Source organism: Pseudonaja textilis, chromosome 4 (genome assembly GCF_049901715.1).
Source record: "Pseudonaja textilis isolate UNSWEBS1 chromosome 4, rPseTex1.2, whole genome shotgun sequence".
NCBI lineage: Eukaryota > Metazoa > Chordata > Lepidosauria > Squamata > Elapidae > Pseudonaja > Pseudonaja textilis.
The window spans coordinates 90,256,907-90,278,921 of NC_141993.1; the positions used below are offsets into that span (position 1 = coordinate 90,256,907).

The window sequence follows — 22,015 nt, forward strand, 5'->3', positions numbered from 1 at the left end:
AAAGTAGCAAGGAAGGGGAGAGGGAGGGAGGAAGGAAGGGAGGAAAGAAGAATGGATGGAAGGAAGGAAGGGAGAGAGGAAGGAAGGAAAGTAGCAAGGAGGGTGGGAGAGAGGAAGGGAGGAGAAGGGAGGGAGGGAGATGGAAATGGGGAAGGGAGAACCAATTTGAGAATCCCAAGACAAAATCCAGAGAGCAAACCAAGGGAAACACGCAAGGTTCCCTTGGGGAGAGAGCGGCTGTTTGGCTCAGGAATTCTGGGAGTTGGAGTCCACCAGTCTTAGCGTGGCCGGAGCTGCCCATCCCTGCTCCAGCTGGGGACGAGATGCTGGGATGAAAAATGATTTTCACCGGCTTTTTGTTCTTAAGCTCCTTTTTCATCTACCCAAGGACTGCAAACGGAGGGGCTGTGGACAAACCTGGGGTCCTTTAACTCCCGCAAGGCAGCTTAAGTTGCTCAGGTAAGGAGGCATCCGCCGAGCGCAGAAAAATGGGTTTATTTTGTGCTTTGATTTTTTTTTAAAAAATCCCCAAAGGTCAGCACGCTGGGCAGAAGCTTGTCGCTCCAAATCTGGCAGAGCGGAGGGCTTGTCTGATAAAGGCTTCCTTTTTTGGGGTGTGTGTGTGTGCGTGTGTGAAGTGGTTACACCTCCATAAAACGACACAAATAAAGGAGGACATTTTCTGCGGAGGACAACGGGGCCCCTGTTTGCACGCTGGGATTTGACCGCAGCTCCGAGGGTGTCCTTGCCGGTTGAACTTACGAAAGCCTTTGGTAAAAGCGCCTCTTACAAACAAGAGGGGGAGACTTTGGGGGAAAGGGCAAAGAAGAGCAACTACGAGGATGGAAAGCCTGGAGACCAAAACATAAGAAGAACAATGGCTGGATTTGGGTTTGGCTGGTCTGGAGAAAAGGAGGACAAGTAGCGGCGGCGGGACGACGACGACGGGACATGATAGCATCTTCCAATATTGGAGGGGCTGCCCCAGAGAAGAAGAGGGGGGTCAAGATATTTTCCAAAGCACCAGAAGGCCACAAACAACAGACGGACGTTAATGAAGGAGAGAAGCAACCTGGAATTAAGGAGAAACATCTGGACACAAAACGGTTGTCCAATCTTCACCGAACTGCTCTCGGTGTCAGGAAGTTCCTGCTTAGTTCCAGGTTGGGTGAGGAGCTTCCGCTCACTGTTTCTTGTCCTACCCTCAGGGACTTTGGAGGTTCAAGCTTCCTCCCCTGTGTGAAAAGCTCAAGGGGTGGACGGGGCTGTCCGGTTTCCCCTAAGCCAGGGGTCCCCAAACTTGGCCGCTTGAAAGACTGGTGGACGTCAACTCCCAGAATTCCCCAGCCAGCCATGCCTGCTTTTTTGGAGAGAATTGGCTGGGGAGAATTGGGGAAGTGGAAGCCCACCAGTCTTAAAAGTGGCCGAGTTTGGGGACCTCTGCCCTAAACCTTTGAATCTTCTCTGCACTTTGGAAAAGGTGCAGAGAAGAGCAACCGGGATGATTAAAAGCCTGGGGACTGAAACATAGGTTGCAGGAATTGGGCATGTTTAGTTTAAAGAAAAGAAGGAACCAGGGGTGACATGACAGCAATCTTCCGATATTTAAGGAGCTGCCACCAAATAGAAAGGGTCAACTTATCCTCCAAAGCATCAAAGAAATGGAAATTAACATCAGGGTTTAGGATTAAACGAGTGGATTAATATGTCCCTTTTTTTTTGAAATTGTAAATAAATCTTATGAAATTAAAAAGGGGGAAAATCATGCAGAATATGATTTATATATGCTAGGTAGTTTTAAAGGGATTATTAATTTTAATGTTTTAGGTAATAAAATGTTAAACGTTTAATGGGATTTAAAAGGGGAGATAATTAATGAATATGTAACTCAGAGGCGGCGCACTTAAACTGATATTTTAGAGAGGAAACCAATTTATTGAAGGAGTGTTTTTAATCAGAATTTAAGATGAAATGTACAAATGTGACCATTAAAAGTACTAAAGTATAATAATTATGAAGCTAACATAAGTGAATTAAATCATGAGATAAGCATTTGGAATAATATAATATAATAGAAAATGTATAAAAGCATAAAATTGAATACAAAAATTGAATATGTAACTACGGTCGTATTTGTTATGTGTATGTGAAACCTGTAATCATACTGTTCACTAAAAAGAGATGTTAAAATGTAAAAACTGAATAAAACTTGTTTTAAAAAAAATAAGACAGGACAAGAAACAATGGATGGAAACTGATCCAGGAGAGAAAGAAGCAACCTGGAATTAAGGAACAAACTTCTTAACAATGAGGACAATTCACCAGTGGAACTGCTTGCTACCAGAAGTTGTGGGTGCATCATCATTGGAGGTTTTTAAGAAGAGACTGGCAGCCATTTGCCTAAGCAGGGGGGGTTGGACTAGAAGACCTCCCCAGTCCCTTCCAATTCTATTCTGATTGATTAAACCGCACCCCGCACTTGGGAATCCTTACAATTTCCAGTCCCTGATCCCAGCTAGTTTGTAATCTATGTAATACGTGGAAAAAAATATACCTGAACACATATACCTGCAGCGTGGTTTGTGTTGGTTTTTATTTATAATCTATATGTACTTTGGGTTCCGACTGAATTTCTTCCCTTTAAAAACTGTTCTTGAGGGAGTTTTCTTTTCCCCAGCCAAAGACAACTGGACATTGGGGGCCAAGTTGAAGGTATTAAAGGGATTTTACCTATTTTTTTGTGTGATGTTGCTGCTTTTGTGCCACGCCCCTTTGGGTCACCGCACCCAGGCTACAATCTTTGTAAGATAAGCGTGGAATGTACTTCTGGCTCCGCCTCCCTGCTCATGGCAACTCACAAACAGGCTTGCTTTACGAGTTGACAATGGGGCAAAAATCACCTAACAACGGTCTTGCTTAAACAAGGGAAATGTTGGGTTCCGTGGTGGGCACAAGTCAAGGACTGCCTGTATTCAACCTCCATTCTTGGGAGAGGAGAATAATTAATTCCTGGACTGTTTTCCTATCCCAAGGAACAGCAGCCGAGTCGTTTCCTTGGCGAGACGGGCAGGTTAAACAAAAAAAAAACCAACCACCTCCGTCTCCGTCTTCGGTCCGATCTAAATATAGTGTATAAAATCATACCTTGCAATGTCCTACCGGTCAATGAATACTTCAGCTTCAACCACAACAACACTAGAGCAAACAATACTGTGTTTCTCATATAATAAGGCCGAGTCTTATATTTTTTTGAGCCCCGAAAAAATGGCTAGGCTGTCTTTTCGGGGGTGACTTCATTTCCCCCCCTTGCATCTTCGGGTGGGCGGGCGGCGACGGCTTGGATGTTGACCTCGGCGTTGGTGGGGCCCTTCGTATCGGGGTCAACGCAGGCAGCACCATATCCGGGTGTGCAACAAAAGTACTTCCTAACGGCAAGCCCCCCCAACCATTCCCCCCCATTTCTCATGTTTTAATATAGGCCTTAATTTGGGGGGAGGGGCTTAATTTCATTTCATGCCTATAAAACATGCTGGGACTTCCTATTGGGGGAGGCCGTATTGTTGGAGAAACAGGGTAGATATAAACTCAAGGTTAATCGCACCAAACTTGATGGCAGGAAATACGACTTCAGCCACAGCATGGTCAATGTCTGGAATACTCTACCTGACTCTGTGGTTTCTTCCCCAAACCCCCAAAACTTTAACCTTAGACTGTCTACTATTGACCTCACCCCTTTCCTAAGAGGTCTGTAGGGGGTGTGCATAAGTGCACCAATTGTGCCTACCGTCCCTGTCCTATTGTTTCTTTTTATTTTTCTTATATGTACCCATTTCATGTATTCATAACTATGTATATACTTATACCTATTACCTTGTAAGCGATTGACAAATCAGATTAAGCAAAATAAAAAAAAATAAACCATCGTTGCGATGCCCAAGGCGGCACCTACCTTGAGGTCCTTGTTAAGGCCGATGACGCAGGTCGGAGTGAACGCCAACGACAAGAAGTGGGAGAGAGGGAACCAAAACCAAAACTGGGTGAAGACCAGGACGCCGACCACCGAAGGCATGTGGGTGTGGCCGGTCCTTGACTGCAGAGAGATTGTGACGTTGTGGCCACCTGGGGAGGAGTTGCACAAAGAGGGAGGCTTAGATTTAAGTGGGCTGAAAGGGATTGCAGCAGTAGAGACGTCCCTTTTTTAAAAATAAACAGAACTCTTTGACCACGGGAACAGGTGTTTTGGGGGTTATTGTAGAGACGGGCATCCTTGGAGCTCCCCGAGTTTTGTTGAGGAGGGGAGGAAGACAGGAAAAGGAGGAGGAAGAGGATAGGAAAAGGCGAAGGAAGAAGAGAACAGGAGGAGAAGGAAGAAGAAGAAGAGGATAGGGAGAGGAGAAGGAGGAAGAGGACAGGAAAAGGAAGAGAAGGAGGAGAAGGAAGAAGAAGACAGGAAAAAGAAGAGGAAGAAGAGGACAGGAAAAGGGGGAGGAGAAGGAAGAGGACAGGAAAAAGAGAAGGAGGAAGAGGAAGAAGAAAAAGACAGGAGAAGGAGAAGAGGACAGGAAAAGGAAGAGGAAGAAGAGGATAGGAAAAGGAATAGGAGGAGGAAGAAGAGGATAGGAAAAGGAATAGGAGGAGGAAGAAGAGGATAGGAAAAGGAATAGGAGGAGGAAGAAGTGAACAGGAAAAGGAAGAGGAGGAGGAAGAAGAGTACAGGAAAAGGAAGAGGCGGAGGAGAGAACAGGAAAAGCAAGAGAAGGAGGAAGAAGAAAAAGAAGAGGACAGGAAAAAGAGAAGGAGGAAGAGGAAGAAGAAAAAGACAGGAAAAGGAAAAGAGGACAGGAAAAGGAGGAGGAGGAAGAAGAGGATAGGAAAAGGAAGAGGAGGAGGAAGAAGAGGACAGGAAAAGGAAGAGAAGAGGAGGAGGAGAACAGGAAAAGCAAGGAGAAGGAGGAAGAAGAAAAAGAAGAGGACAGGAAAAAGAGAACAGGAAAAGGAAGAGGAAGAAGAGGATGGGAAAAGGAAGAGGCGGAGGAAGAAGAGAACAGGAAAAGGAAGAGGAAGAAGAGGATGGGAAAAGGAAGAGGCGGAGGAAGAAGAAAAAGAAGAGGACAGGAAAAAGAGAAGGAGGAGAACTGTGGGGTCCTTGATGCTAGCTGGGTTGTCTTCTTGCAGATGTTTCACGACCCAACTAGGTAATGTCATCAGTGTCCGAAGGGGTTCGGGGTTTGCTCTCTCTCTGTCATCAGACATCTCTTTTGCGTCTCCTAAATCGGGAGCCAATGAGTCAAGGGGACAGTTCAAAAGAGGACAAAAGGCCCCGACTGAATGTCATACCCAGGTTCCACCATTCCACCATCTACCCTCCTTCTCCGTGATATCCTGCTCCCACTGAGATGGGGACGGAGAGAGTCAACCAGACCACAGAAGATGCTAGCTGGCAATTCTGGGGATTCAAAGTCCACGCATCTTCCCATCTTCCAGGTGTTGACGGGCACCAACGGGAGGCTTCTGGGTGGGTGGGGGGATCTACCAGGGAGTCCCCTCAACCTCAGCAGGCTTAAGATTGGCCAAGGCTGACTTGCCTACAGAAGCTGTGGATGGTCCATCACTGGAGGTTTCCGAGAAGAGACTGGACAGCCATTTGTCCGACATAGTATAAGGCAGGGGTCGCCAAACGTTTGGACCTCAGGGACCACCAAACTCATCATTTTAAACCCCGCGGACCAGAGACCCTGAGAAAATCCCCCCAAAAGTCTGCAGGAAAGTCCCCCACCCCGTTTTCCTACCGATCGATCGTTCTTTATTTGGGATCGCAGGATACCGTCTCCAGCTCCGTTCTCAGGGGGAGAGAGAGGGAGATACTTTTGGCTTCATGCAAGGAAAGCAGCAGAAGCCGCAGAAGTCTTCCTTTCTCTCCCCCAAACTCCGCCAGAAACGAGTCTTTGCCGGCGCAGCCTCTTGGAGCAGGAGGCCTTGCGGGGTCCCAAAGACTCCTTTCTGGCGGAGTTTGGAGGAGAGAAAGAAAGACTTTGGCTGCTTTCCTTACGTGCAGCCAAAAGCAGAAGCGGAAAGAAGCAGCCCGGAGGCCAGGCCAGTCGCGTGGGGCCGAGTAGGGCAAGTTCCTCCCCTTCCCCCCCCTCCCCTCACTACCTCCTGTTGTTCATGATGCAACGACGCAAGCCTTGTATTTCCACGGGCCACGTGAGCGGCGCAGCCTCATGTTCCCGCCCAGCCTGGATTAACTGCGTTGGGGGTGATCACCAAAACTTTCTCGCGGATCCCCAGTGGCCCACCAATTGGCAACCCCCTGGTACAGGGTCCCCTGCTGGACTAGAAAGCCTCCACCAAGGTCTCTTCCAACTCGGCCGCTCTGTCACAACGGTGAAGTCAGGTGCAGACCTGTCTAGGCGATGGATGACTCCCAGGTGTCCCAGCCTTCCTTATCTGTTGGAAAACGGAGGCAGAATCCTCGGAAGGATTCTGGGGAACAGATGCTCCCTTGGAACAGACCCAACCTTCTTCCAGGCCAACCTCCTGTTTCCCAGGCCTATGCTAACTCAGGTTTATTTGGGGGTGGGGGGTTCTCCCTAGCAATGACTAAGTTTAACAGCTCCTCTTCACCCCCCTTGCGTAAAGGCCGGTCTCAATGGAAGGCATGTGCTTCTATCCCGCGTGGCGAAAGTAAAAACCTAGGACACTCATCTGGGGGCAACGTCTGTTGGGTTTCCGGTGCGTTGCACGCGAGGCCCGCTCTGACTTTTCGTCACCTTGAATCACTTTTTTTCGTTTTCTTTCTTGGAAAGAAAACCATTGTTCCGAACCATTTTCCTCCACTCCCTCGTGGGCCAACCTCAAGCCCTTCCAAGCATCTGGCAACAGGCTTCCCAAAGTGTGTGTGTCAATGTGTGTGTGTGTGTGTGTGTGTGTGTGTGTGCGTGTGTGTGAAGAACTCGCTCCACCCTCCAGCCAGGAGAAGCCTTTGAGTTGGATTCCTCCTTCGATGCATCACGGCAGCCGGCATCTCATCCTGCCAGATAACTCACCCACCCACCCCACCCCGACGATAATTTCATCTCTGGGAAAAGCAGGGATGGCAGGAAAGTGTCAAACTGATGCTAGGCAGCCCCCATTCCAGCCGTCTGCTTGAAGCTGAACAGCAAGAGTTGGCTCACAGAAAGAAGGAAGGAAGGAAGGAAGGAAGGAAGGAAGGAAGGAAGGAAGGAAGGAAGGAGAAAGGGAGGAAGGAGAGAAGAAGAAAAGAGGGAGGGAGGGAGGAGGAAGGAAGGGAGGGAAAAATGAGGGAGGAAGAAAGGAGGAAGGGAGGGAGGAAGTGAGGAAGGAGAGAAGAAAGAAAGAGGAAGGGAGGAGGAAGGGAGGAAGGAGGGAGGAAGAAAGGGGAGAGGGAGGAAGGGAAGAAGGAAGGAAGGAGGAAGGGGGAAGGAGGGAAGGAAGGAGGGAGGAAGGAGGGAGGAAGGAAGGTAGAAAGGGAGGAAGGAGAGAAGAAGAAAAGAGGGAGGGAGGAAGGAAGGGAGGGAGAAATGAGGGAGGAAGAAAGGAGGAAGGGAGGGAGGAAGCGAGGAAGGAGAGAAGGAAGGAGGATGGAAGGGAGGAGGGATGGAGGAAGAAAGGGGAGAGGGAGGAAGAGAAGGAAGGAAGGAGGAAGGGGGAAGGAAGGAAGGAAGGAGAAAGGAAGGAAGGTAGAAAGGGAGGAAGGAGAGAAGAAGAAAAGAGGGAGGGAGGGAGGAAGGAATGGAGGGAGAAATGAGGGAGGAAGAAAGGAGGAAGGGAGGGAGGAAGAAAGGGGAGAGGAAGGAAGGAAGGAAGGAAGGAAGGAAGGAAGGAAGGAAGGAAGAGAAAGGAAGGAGGGAGGAAGGAAGGGAAGAGGGAGGGAGGAAGGGAGGAGGAAGGGGGAAGGAAGGAGAGAGGGAGAAAGAAAGGAAGGAGAGAGGGAGGAGGGAGGGAGGAAAGAAGGAAGGAGGAAAGGGTGAAGGAAGGAAGGAAGGAGAGAGGGAGAAAGGAAGGAAGGAGGAAGGGAGGAAAGAGGGAGGGAGCCAGGGCGCTAAGTGAAGCTATTATTTAATCAACTGGTTTGACTACAAGGATAAATGGATGGAAACTGATCAAGGAGAGATTCAACCTGGAAATAAGGAGGAATTTTCTGACAGGGAGAACAATCAACCCATGGAACAGAAGTTACCCTCAGAAGGTGTGGGAGCGTCATCATTTGAGACTTTCAAGAAGAGACTGGACTGCCCTCTGTCAGAAATGGTGTAGGGTCTCCTGCTTGGGCAGGGGGTTGGACTGGATGACCTACAAGGTCCCTTCCAACTCTGTTTAATCTCTCTGTCTGTCCTCCAAAGCACCAGAAGCAACGGGCGGAAGCTCCTCAGAGGAGGGAGACCCGACCTGGGACTAAGGAGGAATTTCTTGACAGGGAGAATGATTACTCAGTGGAGTAACTGGTCTCCTGGAATTGTGGGTGCTCCATGGTTGGAGGTCTTCAAGGAGAAGATCGGACAGCCGTTTGTTCTGGGATGGAATAAGGACTCCTGCCCTGGGCAGGGGGCTGGACTAGAACAGTGGTCGCCAACTGGTGGGCTGTGGACCACCGGTGGTCCGGGAGAACATTTTGGTGGTTCACAGAGAAATGTCCCCCCCTCCAAAAGCAACTAATCCAGGCTGTGTTGAGAACACAAGGCTGCGCCGCCCACATGGCCTGCAGGAACACAAGGCTTGTGTGTCACTTGCGTTGCACACAACACGAGGGAGTGAGGTGAGGGGGGAAAGGGCGGAGGGGGGGAACTTGCCCCACTCACCCCACGCGCCTGGCCTGGCCACCGGGCTGCTTCTTTCCGCTTCTTTCTTCTTCTGCTTTTGGCTGCATGCAAGGAAAGCAGCCAAAGTCTTTCTTTCTCTCCCCCAAACTCTGCCAGAAATGAGTCTTTGGGACCCTGCAAGGCCTCCTGCTCCAAGAGGCTGCAAAGATTCATTTCTGGCGGAGTTTGAGGAGAGAGAAAGAAAGACTTCTGCGGCTCCTGCTGCTTTCCTTGCATGAAGCCAAAAGTCTCTCTCTCTCTCTCTCCCTGTGAGAACGGAGCTGCAGACCCCAAATAAAGAACGATCGATCGGTAGGAAAACAGGGTGGGGGATTTTCCTGCAGACTTTTTTTTGAGGATTTTCCCGGGGTCTCTGCTCCGCGGGATTTAAAATGATGAGTTTGGTGGTCCCTGAGCTCCAAAAGATTGGCGACCCCTGGACTAAGTGACCTCCGAGTGTCCCTTTCAACCCCTATGAGTTCTGGCTGCCGATACGGGAAAACCGAGAATCTCAGATAGGCTGAGCAAGAGTCTCAGAAATCGTTACGATGTCTCGTGATCTGCATGGAAGCGAGACCTAGTCAGAAAAAAAATGAATAAATAAAAGTTCTTCCGAGTTGGAGTCTTTCAAGCAAGAAAGCGCCCAGCAAATCTTTGAAAGTGATAAACGAGGGAGGGGCAAACGTAGAGGAAGCCATCCTATTCGCTGCATTTCATTCGCATAACGGTAATTCAATTCGCAGGGTTAAATTTAATAAGGCAAATTACTCCCCCTCCCCACCCCCGTTGGTTTCCTCCATTTTCCAGAAAGGGAACTAAGGCAGAGGAAGGTTTTTTTGTACACCTCCTCTGAAAAAGCAGCTTGGGCCCTTTGCACCCAAGTCAAAAGTCTCGAGACGAGAGTCCTTAGGGCCTGCTAGAAAGGCTCAGTTCTTCAGGATTTATCCAACTCTGGACTGTTATTTTCAAGACGCAGACTGACCACCTAAAATCTGGTTTTCTTTGAGCGCTCCTCCTCTCCTCCTTTTCCTCCTCTCTCTCTCTCTCTCTCCTTTTCCTCCTCTCTTCCTCCTCCCCTCCTTTTTCTCCTCTTCCTTTTCCTTCTCTTCCTCCCGCTCTTTTCCTCCTCTCCGTCCTGCTCTTCTTTCCCTCTCCTCTTCCTCTTCTCCTTTTCCTCCTGCTCTTTTCTTCCTCTCATCTTCTTCCTCCCTTTCCTTTCCCTCTTCTCCTCTTCCTCCTGCTCTTCTTTACCTCCTCTCTTCCTCCTAACTTTGTCCTTCTTTCCTCTTCTTTTTCCTCCTCTCTTCCTCCTCCCCTTTTCCATTTCCTCCTTTTTCTCCTCTTCTTCCTCCTCCCCTTCTCCTTTTCTTCCTCCTCCTCTCCACCTGCTCTCCTTTTCCTCCTCCTCCTCCTGGTCTTCTTTTCCTCCTCTTATCTTCCTCTTCCCCTTTTCCTTTTCCTTTCCATCTTCTCCTCTTCCTCCTGCTCTTCTTTACCTCCTCTCTCTCCTCCTCTTAACTTTTTCCTTCTTTCCTCTTGTTCTTTTCCTCCTCTCTTCCTCCTCCCCTTTTCCATTTCTTTTCCTCTTGTCCTCTTCCTGCTCTTCTTTACCTCCTCTTCCCCTTTTCCTTCTCTCCTCTTCTCCGTTTCCTCCTCTCCTCCTGTTCTCCTTTTCCTCCTCTCATCTTCTTCCTCCCACTTTCCTTTCCATCTTCTCCTCTTCCTCCTCCTTTCCTCCCTCCTCCTCTCTCCCTCCTCCTCCTCCTCTCTCCCGCTTTCTCCTCTTCTTCCTCCTCTTAACTTCTCTCCTTTTCTTCTTTTCCTCCCCTTCTCCTTTTCTCCTCCCCCCCAAGTCACTAAACGAACGGCTGTAAGGCGAGAACTACCTGTACCTATTCACTCCCACACCTGTTGCTTTGGCTGGTGGGGAACCTGGCATCTCAGCTCTTCTCCGCGTTGTTGATAGAACAATCCCTGCTCTGCCATGATTTAGGAAAGCAACATTCCTGAGCTAATTTCCAGGAAAAAAAATGATTTTTTTTTTGTATAGCTACTGTTGGCGGCCAAGTGGTTGGCCTCCTTAGTGAGATACCTCTGGTTGTTTACAAAAAGAAAAGAGAAAAAAAAAAGGCTGAAAAATGATTTACAACAGCCAGCAGTCCGCCGCCAACAGATTTTTAAGCAGGCTCCCAAAATATCAATCCGTTGTTGTTTTTTTGCGGTTCAAGATTTGTAGCTGTCCTTCCTAGAACTTGCCGAAACTGTTACGGGAAATATTGACGGCTCGCTAAATCTTTTAAAGGTTTTGCCAGCAAAATCAAAACGACATGGTTATTCTCCGTTCAAACTCCCACCTTTCTATGCAGGGAGAGTACCTGTAAATAAATTATGCTGTGCATGCATTCTAGTCAAAAATGAGGATGGCTAAATGAATTAGAAAGTAACCAAGGGGAAAATGCCACGCGGAATCTGCCTTAAAATATGCATGTGTGAACTAGGATAGGATTATACTATGATAAATTATTATTATTATGAATTAAAGGGAAGTTAATTGAATGATGTATAAGACAAAGGGGTGGTACAGTCAATTTAGTCGTTAAAGGGGGAGATCTTTGAATTTTCGAATTATTGGAACTCGAATCATTAGAACTAGATGAATATTTTTTTGAAAAAGGAACTAAGATGAATTTGCAAATGTGACGGAGAAAGAGAGAAGTACAATGAGCATAGAATAAAGTTAAGATGTGAATAGAAAATATATAATAAGCGCGAAGAATACAAGAATACTCGCTCAGAAAATTTACTGAAATTATAAATGTAATGCTATGACATGAAATTGAATGTGAAAGATGAATATGTAACTAAGGACATGTTTGTATGGAAATGTAAAAAATCTGGAAACATACTGTTCACTGAAAGAGGTTGAAAAGCAATTAATCCAGGCTGCGCGGGAACACAAGGCTGCGCCTGCCCACATGGCCCGCGGGAACCCGCCACACCCACCATCCGCTGTCCTGCTGTGCCAGGAGATTTAGATTAGCTAGAAAGCAGGAAATGGTTGGATTTTTTTTTTTTTTTGCTTTCTAGCTCGTCTTTAGATCTTGGGCTCTGCTTTGAAGTAGAGCCAAACCTCTCTTAGGACTGAAGGTTCTTTTATTCTGGGCAGGCTCAGATAGCCGATGTCAGAAACACAGATCTCTAAGTGAATCTGTGATTCTGTGAGCAATTCAATCTGCTTATCTGCTTTGCCTGATTTGGGGTAAAAGTTGCTTTTTTATATAAAAAAATCCAATATTTACATACATGGCGTATTGTGAGTTTATTCTGTGAGTTTGCTTGCTAGCAAATGTTATGAGTTTATGTGTCAGCCTCAGGTAGCTGATGGCAGAAACACAGATCTCTAAGTGAATCTGTGATTCTGTGAGCAACTCAATCTGCCTGCCTGCTTTGCCTGATTTTGGGTAAAAGTTGCTTTTTTTAAAAAAAAATCCAATATTTACATACATGGCATTTTGTGAGTTTACTTGCTGGCAAATGTTATGAGTTTATGTGTCAGCCTCAGGTAGCTGATGGCAGAAACACAGATCTCTAAGTGAATCTGTGATTCTGTGAGCAACTCAATCTGCCTGCCTGCTTTGCCTGATTTCGGGTAAAAGTTGCTCTTTTCTTTATAAAAATAATCAATATTTACATAAATATGTATAATATTTACATACAAGCCATGCCCAGCCAGTTGCATGACCAAGCCACACCCACACATTAGGCCATGCCCACAGAACCGGTTGTTAATAACTTTGAATCCCACCCCTGCTTCTGTGTGTGTGTGTGTGTGTGTGTGTGTGTGTGTGTGTGAGAGAGAGAGAGAGAGAGAGAGAGATTAGATCAGATCTCTCTCTCTCTCTCTCTCTCTCTCATTCTCACCAACGTCAGCAAGCCACCGTCAGTCAAAATTCATATTAGTGGCCCCTGAGATTTGAAATTATGAGTTTGGTGGTCCCTGAGGTCCAAAAGGTTGGCGACCCCTCATCTATGGAGACCCCTGGTCTTCACCTTGAGCGGAGGGTTAGACTAGCAGACCTCCAAGGTCCCATCCAACTCTGTTATTCTGCCTTGTAAGAGGAATGAAAGATCTGAAACCCTACAGGGGAGAAAAATATTAGAATTAGCAGGACAGAGACGGAAGGGGCCTTGGAGGTCTTCTAGTCTAACCCCCTGCTCATGCAGGAGGTCCCTATAACATTTCATACAAGTGGCTATGCAGTTTCTTCTTGAAAACCTCCAATGATGGAGCAGCCACAACGTCTGAAGGCAAATAGTTTCACTGGTTCATTGTTCTCCCTGTCAGGAAATTTCTCCTTATTTCTGGGTTGGAGGAGTCTTTGTACATCATTCGAAGCCCTGAAAAATCACTCGTAATTCCTGTACAAAATGCAAACACAATCCCTATTTACGGTCCCCTGCAATTGCATCTAATGGCTTAGTACAAACATGCCTTTCCCAAGAGCGACAAAGAGGTTTGATCTGAGAGGGAAGCAATTCCATGATTAACACAGCAGTTGAATGCAACTCCAAAAGGGTCCCCGTCTCCTGGTGATTGGCCCAAAGTCACCTAGCTGGCTTTCATGTCTAAAGCAGGACTAGAACTCTCCGTCTCCTGGTGATTGGCCCAAAGTCACCTAGCTGGCTTTCATGCCAAAAGCAGGACTAGAACTCCCTGTCTCCTGGTGATTGGCCCAAAGTCACCCAGCTAGCTTTCGTAACTAAAGCAAGACTAGAACTCACCGTTTCCTGGTGATTGGCCCAAAGTCACCTAGCTGGCTTTCATGTCTAAAGCAGGACTAGAACTCCCTGTCTCCTGGTGATTGGCCCAAAGTCACCTAGCTGGCTTTCATGCCAAAAGCAGGACTAGAACTCCCTGTCTCCTGGTGATTGGCCCAAAGTCACCTAGCTGGCTTACATGTCTAAGGCGGGACTAGAACTCCCTGTCTCCTGGTGATTGGCCCAAAGTCACCTAGCTGGCTTTCATGTCTAAGGCGGGACTAGAACTCAATGTCTCCTGTTGATTGGCCGAAAGCTACCCAGCTAGCTTTCATGCTTAAGGCAAGACTAGAACTCGGTTGCCTGGTTTCTAGGCCAGCACCTTAACCACAAACATACCAGCACAACTATGTAAGAAATGCCACAGTGGTGTCAGCTGCATTATGGCATCACCACACAAATATCCCAAATTATGTTTTTTTCCACCACGATGTCAGAGCCTGGATGACGTCACTTCCGATCCTTACAGACGCTCATGTATATACAAGAGCCAACCTTTATTATTCATGGATCAGCCAAAGGGCAGCATGACTCACTCACTCACCGTACAATGTGCTTTACTTTCCTCGCTCCGGCCCTAAGTGGAGCCTTGAGCCATCCCTTGAATTTATTTGAGATTTTCTTTGAAAAACCAGCAAGGGACTGCTGCAGAAACCAAAGACAGGAATCCGGAGCCGAGGAAGCCCTGCGATAAGAACGGCCTACGACCGCGATGGCAAATCTACAGCGCATGGGCCACGGGTGCCACCTGGAGCCATTTGTGCGGGCACGCAAGCCCCAGCCGAACCTACCCGCACCGCGCATGTGCGCACCTTCCCAGCTAATTTCTGGCCCATTTTGAGGCTGTTTTTCACCCTTGTAGAGGCTCGCGGGTGGCCTCTGTAGTCTCGGAAGACCGAAAAATGGGAGCCTTCCGGAAGTGCTGAAACGGGCCCCGAATTAGAATTGCGATTAGAATTCTTTATTGGCCGAGGGTGATTGGGCACACAGGAATTCATCTCCGGTGTGTAAGGTCTCATGGTGGTCCCAAAGGTGCTTTTTTCAAGAGGCAACTGGACTTTTCTGGGTTTTCTTTTTCTTTTTCTTTTTTCTGAAAACGTTTCGCTTCTCCTCCAAGAAGCTTCCACAGCTCTGGCTGGATGGTGGGGAGTGGAAGGACTTATATTTCTTGCAGACTGTTGGTCGTTTGCATTCTTTTGGGAGAGTTGTTGAGACCACTCCTCCTCTTCTTCCTCTTCCCCTCCTCCTCCTCCTCTCCTTCTCCTCCTCCTCTTCAGCTTTTCTCCTCTTCCCTTCTCCTCCTTTTCTCGTTCTTCTCTTCTGCTTCTCTCCTCTTCCCCCTCCTCCTCCCCTGTTTCTCTTATCCTTCTCTTCCCCCTCTTCCTCTTCTCCAGCTCTCGTCCTCCTCCTCCTCCTCCTCCTCCTCCTCCTCCTCATTCTCCTCCTCCTTTCCTCGTTCTCCTCTCCTTCTCTTCCCCCTCTTCCTCAGCTCTCCTCCTCCTCCTCGTCCTCCTCTTCCCCTCCTCCTCATTCTCCTCCTCCTCTTCAGCTTCTCTCCTCTTCCCTTCTCCTCCTTTCCTCGTTCTTCTCTTCTGCTTCTCTCCTCTTCCCCCTCCTCCTCCCCTGCTTCTCCTATCCTTCTCTTACCCCTCTTCCTCTTCTCCAGCTCTCGTCCTCCTCCTCCTCCTCTTCCCCTCCTCCTCCTCCTCTTCCCCTCCTCCTCCTCCTCTTCAGCTTCTCTCCTCTTCCCTTCTCCTCCTCTCCTCGTTCTCCTCTCCTTCTCTTCCCCCTCTTCCTCTTCTCCAGCTCTCCTCCTCCTCCTCCTCTTCGCCCCCCCCTTTTATTAATACATTTTGGTTAACTGAAGGTGGCAAACAAATCTTACACTCTTGCTTTCCCTCCTACAACAACCCTGCGAGGTGGATTGGGCTAAGAGAGTTTTCATATGTAAGGGAAGACAAAAATTCAGAGTCCCCTGTTTCCTTAACTGCTACAGCAAAGTGATTCTAAATAAATAATTTATTCGTACAATTAAAAAAAGATTGTTTTGAATAACAAAGCCACAGCACAAATGTAGAGTTGTAATTGCAGGAATGTTCCAATCTTGGATGGCCAACCTCAGATAAAGAATGTTTCCAAGCAAATACAACTCAGGTAAACAAAAGTCACTAATCTAAAGGAGGATTAGAGAGAGGAAGTAAACATACGCTAGACTTTTAACTAGAGATAATTAATTGTATGGATTACTGTGCTAAACAGTAACGAAAGTTAAGCAGTAACAAAAGTTAAGCAGTTATGGAGGATAACTAAAAATGTGTATAATTGCAAGACTAGACTCCAATAAAGATCATCACGATTCGGTTGTTCATGATCAAACAACTCGACTGCCTCGTCATTACAACACGCAAAGCTCCATTCTAAAGAAGCATGCGCACAGCAATAGGCAAACAATAAACTTAGATGTTAAACCTCTTTTATTCCTTCTGTGTGGAATTTTTTTTGTATGTATCTAAGTATTCGTGTATGCAATATACTGCCCGCTGTATCATTATTATGATTATTATTTATTGTTTTCCATGTACACAGCTTATGTGATGGGGACATATTTTTTTGTGTGTCTAATCATACTTGGTGAAATAAAGTATTCCATTCCATTCCATTCCATATTCTATTCTATTCTATTCTATTCTATTCTATTCTATTCTATTCTATTCTATTCTATTCTATTCTATTCTATTCCATTCCATTCCATTCCATTCCATTCCATTCCATTCTATATTCCATTCCATATTCTATTCCATTCCATTCACAGATGGTATTCAAACAGATTCTGACCAGTTCTAGAGAACCGGTAGCACAAATTTTGAGTAGTTCGGAGAACCGGCAAATCCCACCTCTGACTGGCCCCGCCAACCCCATCTCTTCTCCGCCTCCCGTTGAGGTTGCCCTGCACAGGAGAATGGAGCTGGAAAGCAGGTCAGTGGGGTGGGGAGGGAAGGGGGATTTTGCAGTATCCTTCCCTTGGAGTGGTAGTAAAAAAAATTGAATCCCACCACTGATTCCACTCCATTTTCTATTCTATTCTATTCTATTCTATTCTATTCTATTCTATTCTATTCTATTCTATTCTATTCCATTCCATTCCATTCCATTCCATTCCATTCCATATTCCATTCCATATTTGGTTCCATTCCATATTCCATTCATTCTCTATATTCTACTCCACTCTATTTTTAGGTAAATTTAACCAAGGCATCTAATAAGCAAACAAAGCCGCCCCCCCCAAAAAAGTCATCCCAACTTGGAATTTCTCAGGACTACAACCTCCAAAATTCTCAGTCCAAGGGGTCTCAGGGTCACCCACATCACTGAAGGTTGAGGGGAAAAAAAAAACCCTGATTTTAAAACAAGGGACCAAAATCTTTCTGTACGTATCAATGAACGCGCCAGGACAAAACATGAATTACCTGCATCCAATATGCCCTGCGCCAGAATCGCCCCAAACTTCGCCATCACATCATCGTGTTTATCGTTGATGACCTTGGAGTAAAGTTGCCTAAACTGGCTGACCTGTAAGAGAAAAATTAAAAAAAAAAATGTATTAAAAAAGCGTTTCCTAGAGTCCACTAAAAAATGAAATGTATACATTGAACGAATGAACGGATTATATAAAGAAACTAGCTCTATACCCGGCGTGCTTCGCTACAAAACTATGCGGTCGGCCTTAGTTTTTGGGGGAGGAAAAATAAGGAAAAGAAAATTCTGCCTCTGCCTACCAGCATCCATCGGTATTCACCTGGCTAGCTGTTCTGTCGGTGTGTGAGAGAGTTGAGGGCTGTTTAGAAACCGAAAGAGTATTTGTTCTGTGAGCAAGGAGACAGCAAGGAGCCTGGGCGTGGCTTAGCTCAACTGTTCCGTACTAAAGCTGCTTGGTGGTGTGAAACTGAAACTCCTCTGCTTGTGTTTTGCCTTTGGAAGAGATTTCTTTCCAGGTGGGGAGGGGAAGTAGAACTCTTTAGCATCAGAGCGTGTTTGGCTCAATTTTAGTCCTCTATTCCTATCCCAAACGCAGACTGTTCCTTTGAAGGCATTTTGAAACTTTTTCAGAGCTCCTATCTTGGAAAAATGAGATAACAATGGCAGGATTTCAACACCACCACCACTTTCCAGGAAGATATAATTCTTTAAAAAAAAATCACACCAGTGAATAAAAATTAAGAGCTGTAATGTTGGAACAGAGGATAGATTAAATCACTTTGGTAATTTAAGCTCATGAAACTCTTACAGATTTCTGAATGTTTTTTTTCTTTCTTTCTTTACCGGAGAGTAATCAGAGGTTTTGAGAAAAATATCTTTTCTCGATGTGAAAAAGGAATTCCCCTCCTGCCTGTCCGTCAAGAATGACTCTTTCGTCGGCTGTAAACATAAATGATAGGAACAAGGAAAGGAGAGGATAGACGTTGCACCATTTTCTTACAATTTAGATCGCTGTTTCTCCACCTTGGGAACTTGTAAGATATGTGGACTCCAATGCCCAGATCCTCAAATTTGGCAACTTTAAGGTCTGGTGTGCTTCAACTCCCAGAATCCTCCCCAGCCAGCATAGCTTGCTCTCTTGTGATCCCTTCCTCTGCAATCTCTCTCCACTTTAAGAGGTTAAGAGAAAAAAAGAAACAGACACGGCCGGCTGGCTGGGAAATTCTGGGAGTTGGAAGTCCACAAATCTTTATAAAGTTCTCTAGGTGGAGAAACTGGCTTAGCTGGCAACTTCTTGACTGACCTTGAAAAAAATAAAAATAAACGGGAGACCAGGAGAGAATGCCAGATGTGCAACCTAGATTGAGATGTCCAGAACCATCTCAGAAGGAATGGAGAACGAAGCAAGGCCCTCATTCCATCGGGTAACAGATAATCAGAGTTGGAAGGGACCTTATAGGTCATCTAGTCCAACCCCCCCCCGCCCAAGCGGAAGACCCTACACCATTTCTGACAAATGGAAGTCCAATCTCTTCTTGAAAGTCTCAAGTGATGGCGCTCCCACCTCGGGATAGCTTAGTAGAAATGTCTCTAGCCCACCAGGCTGACTTCAGATGGGCCTTACTTACCTTCACTGCAACCAACGTGTCTTTCTTTTAATGCATCAAAATACGAGAGGTTTCGGTCTGGAAGGGCGAGCTACCACGGACAATCGTGAATAAACTAAAACCTATTTCTTTCTCCTGCCATTCCAGGCATCCCTTGTGGGCTAAGTGTGGCTCCTCCAATTTTGAGGTGGGACGGAGGCTGAGCTAAAAAAAGGGACGGGTGTTATTTTTAGAGCAAGGATTTTAAAAACCGAGACGGTTCTGCGTCATCTCTGTGTCTTTTTGGGAAGTTTTGCAAGCCTCTGAAAAGGCCCGGGGATTTATTAAGCATCCGGAGAAAATTTATATTGATTTTGATCTTCGGGTGTGGCTACTTTATTTCATTGCAAAATGAGACGGCCTTTGGCACCGTATCACAACGTAGGAAAGCCACAGGGCTAGAAAATATGACACACGTCTTGGCTACCCAACGGTGGAAGCTGCAGATAAGACCCGATTTAAGATAGAATAGAATAACAGAGTGGGAAGGGACACTCGGAGGTCACCTAGTCCCGGGGTCGCCAACCTTTTGGACCTCAGGGACCACTAAACTCATCATTTTAAATCCTGCGGACCAGAGATCCTGGGAAAAAAACCCCAAAAGTCTGCAGGAAAATTCCCCACCCCGTTTTCCTACTGATTGATTGTTCTTTATTTGGGGTCTCCAGCTCCGTTCCCAGAGGGAGAGAGAAAGAGAGAGGGAGAGACTTTTGGCTTCATGCAAGGAAAGCAGCAGAAGCCGCAGAAGTCTTTTTTTTCTCTCCCCCAAACTCCGCCAGAAATGAGTCTTTGTGAGACTTGTCGCGCCAGCGCAGCCTCTTGGAGCAGGAGGCCTTGCAGGGTCCCAAAGACCCATTTCTGGTGGAGTTTGGAGGAAAGAAAGACTTTGGCTGACTTTCTTTCAGCACCCAAACGCCGCTTTCTACCCGGAAAAGCTCACCGGAAGCACTTTTTCATCAAAACAAGATGGCGGCGCCCAGCAAACCGGCAGCCCAGTAGAAATTGTTCCACGGACCGGGACCGGTGGTTGGGGACCACTGGTCTAGGGGATGGCTCCTCATACATCACTTCTCAGGTTTCCAATTTTTTTTTTTAAGAGCTGTAACCATCAGAGGAGAACGCTGTAATTCCCCTTAGTCAAGTTTTTGGCGACCAGTTGTTCATGACTAATTTTCCATTTGTTCTTCTTTGACTGTACTCGTGTTTTGGTCTGTGACCGCAAATAAAAGTATTAAGACAATCCACCGCTAAGCAAAGCAATCCTTAAGCGAGTTTTTACCCTGTTTTATGACCCCTTTTTTGCCACCGCTGTTCAGTGAATCACTGCGGTTGTTAAGCGAACCGTCCGATCATTAAGCAAATCTGGCTTCTAGCATTGACTTTGGTTGTCGGAAGCCGGGCTGGGAAGGTTACAAATGGTGATCCCATGATCCCAGGAAAATGCAACCGTCATAAGTACATGCCAGTAGCCAAGCTGCCGAGTTTTGACCGTGTGGCCACGGGGATGCGGCAACGGTTGTCAGGTTGAAAACTGGTCGTAAGTCACTTTTTGTAACTGGTCACTAAAAAAATGGATATAAGTCGAGGATTACCTGTGTTAACTAGAAAGGAAGTTTCTATACATGTGAGCCTGTTTTCCTTAATTAGTTTTTTGAAATGCTATTTCAACTGTTAGCTTCCCAGTTATGTATATGACATGGACAACCATTCAAAATTATTCTTTTTTTTTTAATGTCTCGCCTTATTTTTTATAAATAAATAAAGGTGGTGAACACACACAATACTCATTCCTCCTGCTACTTTCCCCACAACAACCCTGTGAGGTGGCTTCGGTTGAGAGGGAGGGACTTGCCTGAAGGCACCAGACGACTATCATGCCTAAGGCGGGACTAGAACTCCTCGTCTCCTGGTGATTGGCCCAAAGTCACCCAGCGGCTTTCATGCCTAAGGCGGGTCTAGAACTCCCCGTCTCCTGGTGATTGGTCCAAAGTCACCCAGCTGGCTTTCATGCCTAAGGCGGGTCTAGAACTGACCATCTCCTGGTGATTGGCCCAAAGTCACCCAGCTGGCTTTCATGCCTAAGGCGGGACTAGAACTCCCGTCCCCTGGTGATTGGCCCAAAGTCACCCGCTGGCTTTCATGCCTAAGGCGGGACTAGAACTCCCCATCTCCTGGTGATTGGCCCAAAGTCACCCAGCCGGCTTTCATGCCTAAGGCGGGTCTAGAACTCACCATCTCCTGGTGATTGGCCCAAAGTCACCCAGCTGGCTTTCATGCCTAAGGCGGGTCTAGAACTCACTGTCTCCTGGTGATTGGCCCAAAGTCACCCAGCTGGCTTTCATGCCTAAGGCGGGACTAGAACTCCCCATCTCCTGGTGATTGGCCCAAAGTCACCCAGCCGGCTTTCATGCCTAAGGCGGGACTAGAACTCCCCATCTCCTGGTGATTGGCCCAAAGTCACCCAGCCGGCTGTCATGCCTAAGGCGGGTCTAGAACTCACCATCTCCTGGTGATTGAACCAAAGTCACCCAGCTGGCTTTCATGCCTAAGGCGGGACTAGAACTCACAGTCTCATCCGGGGGAGGGCGGAGCTGGCGTCGCGACAATACGGCATGCGATCTTGGAGATCTGAGATCGCCGCCGATATCTTTGCTCCTGGATGTTCCTATTGGATCTAAACTGTCCCGAAGAGACGGTGAAAGTGAAGAGCGCATCCTGTCGATCCCAGGGATACCGCAAAGTCCCTGGTAGATCCGGGAGAAGCTCTTCTTGCCAGCGGCAAAGAGGCAGCCGTTAAAGCTGCTGAAGTTGGGACAGCTCCGAAACGGGAGAACAGAAAGAGAGAGTGTGCCGGTTTGGTGAGAACTTTTTCTTTATTCTAAGATCTGAAAGGACACCCTAAGGGAAAGAAAGAATCTGCAAAAGTTTTGACAGAAGTGATTAAGCGGCGATTTTAAACAGGAATGTCAAAGTAATGTTTTTTTTCTTATTGCTGGATTTTCTATATATGATCTTGTATTTTGAAACTGGACTGTTTTTTTTCTTTTACATCTATTTTTTTTCCTCCTTTTTGATTTTGTAACATTTTAGGCTAGAGACTCCCTAGCCTAAATTTCTTTTTTTTTTAAATATCTTTTTATTTCTTTTTATTAATTCTTCTTGCATTTTGCTTGGAAAAGGAGGGGGAAAGTGAAAGCAAAGAAACTCTGTAACACTGCCAACTAGAGGCTTGGAAATATTCTATTTCTCTTGCGA

The 22,015-nt window shown here is 46.8% G+C and overlaps 1 protein-coding gene and 1 long non-coding RNA gene across 2 annotated transcripts in view; both read right to left on the reverse strand.

The window, feature by feature from the left end:
- The window catches only part of PSMD1 (proteasome 26S subunit, non-ATPase 1), a 134,727-nt gene that overhangs the window by 8,689 nt on the left and 104,023 nt on the right, over positions 1-22,015 (reverse strand). Inside the window, exons 19-20 of the mRNA XM_087933694.1 lie at positions 17,105-17,207; positions 3,950-4,119 (exon numbers count right to left, since the gene is read on the reverse strand). Coding sequence (XP_087789820.1) covers positions 3,950-4,119; positions 17,105-17,207 — 273 coding nt within the window. The remainder of the gene's footprint in view (positions 1-3,949; positions 4,120-17,104; positions 17,208-22,015) is intronic.
- LOC148125942 (uncharacterized) lies at positions 9,451-10,391 on the reverse strand. The gene is made up of 2 exons (XR_015743386.1): positions 10,205-10,391; positions 9,451-9,970 (listed from the first exon to the last, which is right to left on the reverse strand). It is a non-coding gene; the product is annotated as an uncharacterized LOC148125942 (long non-coding RNA).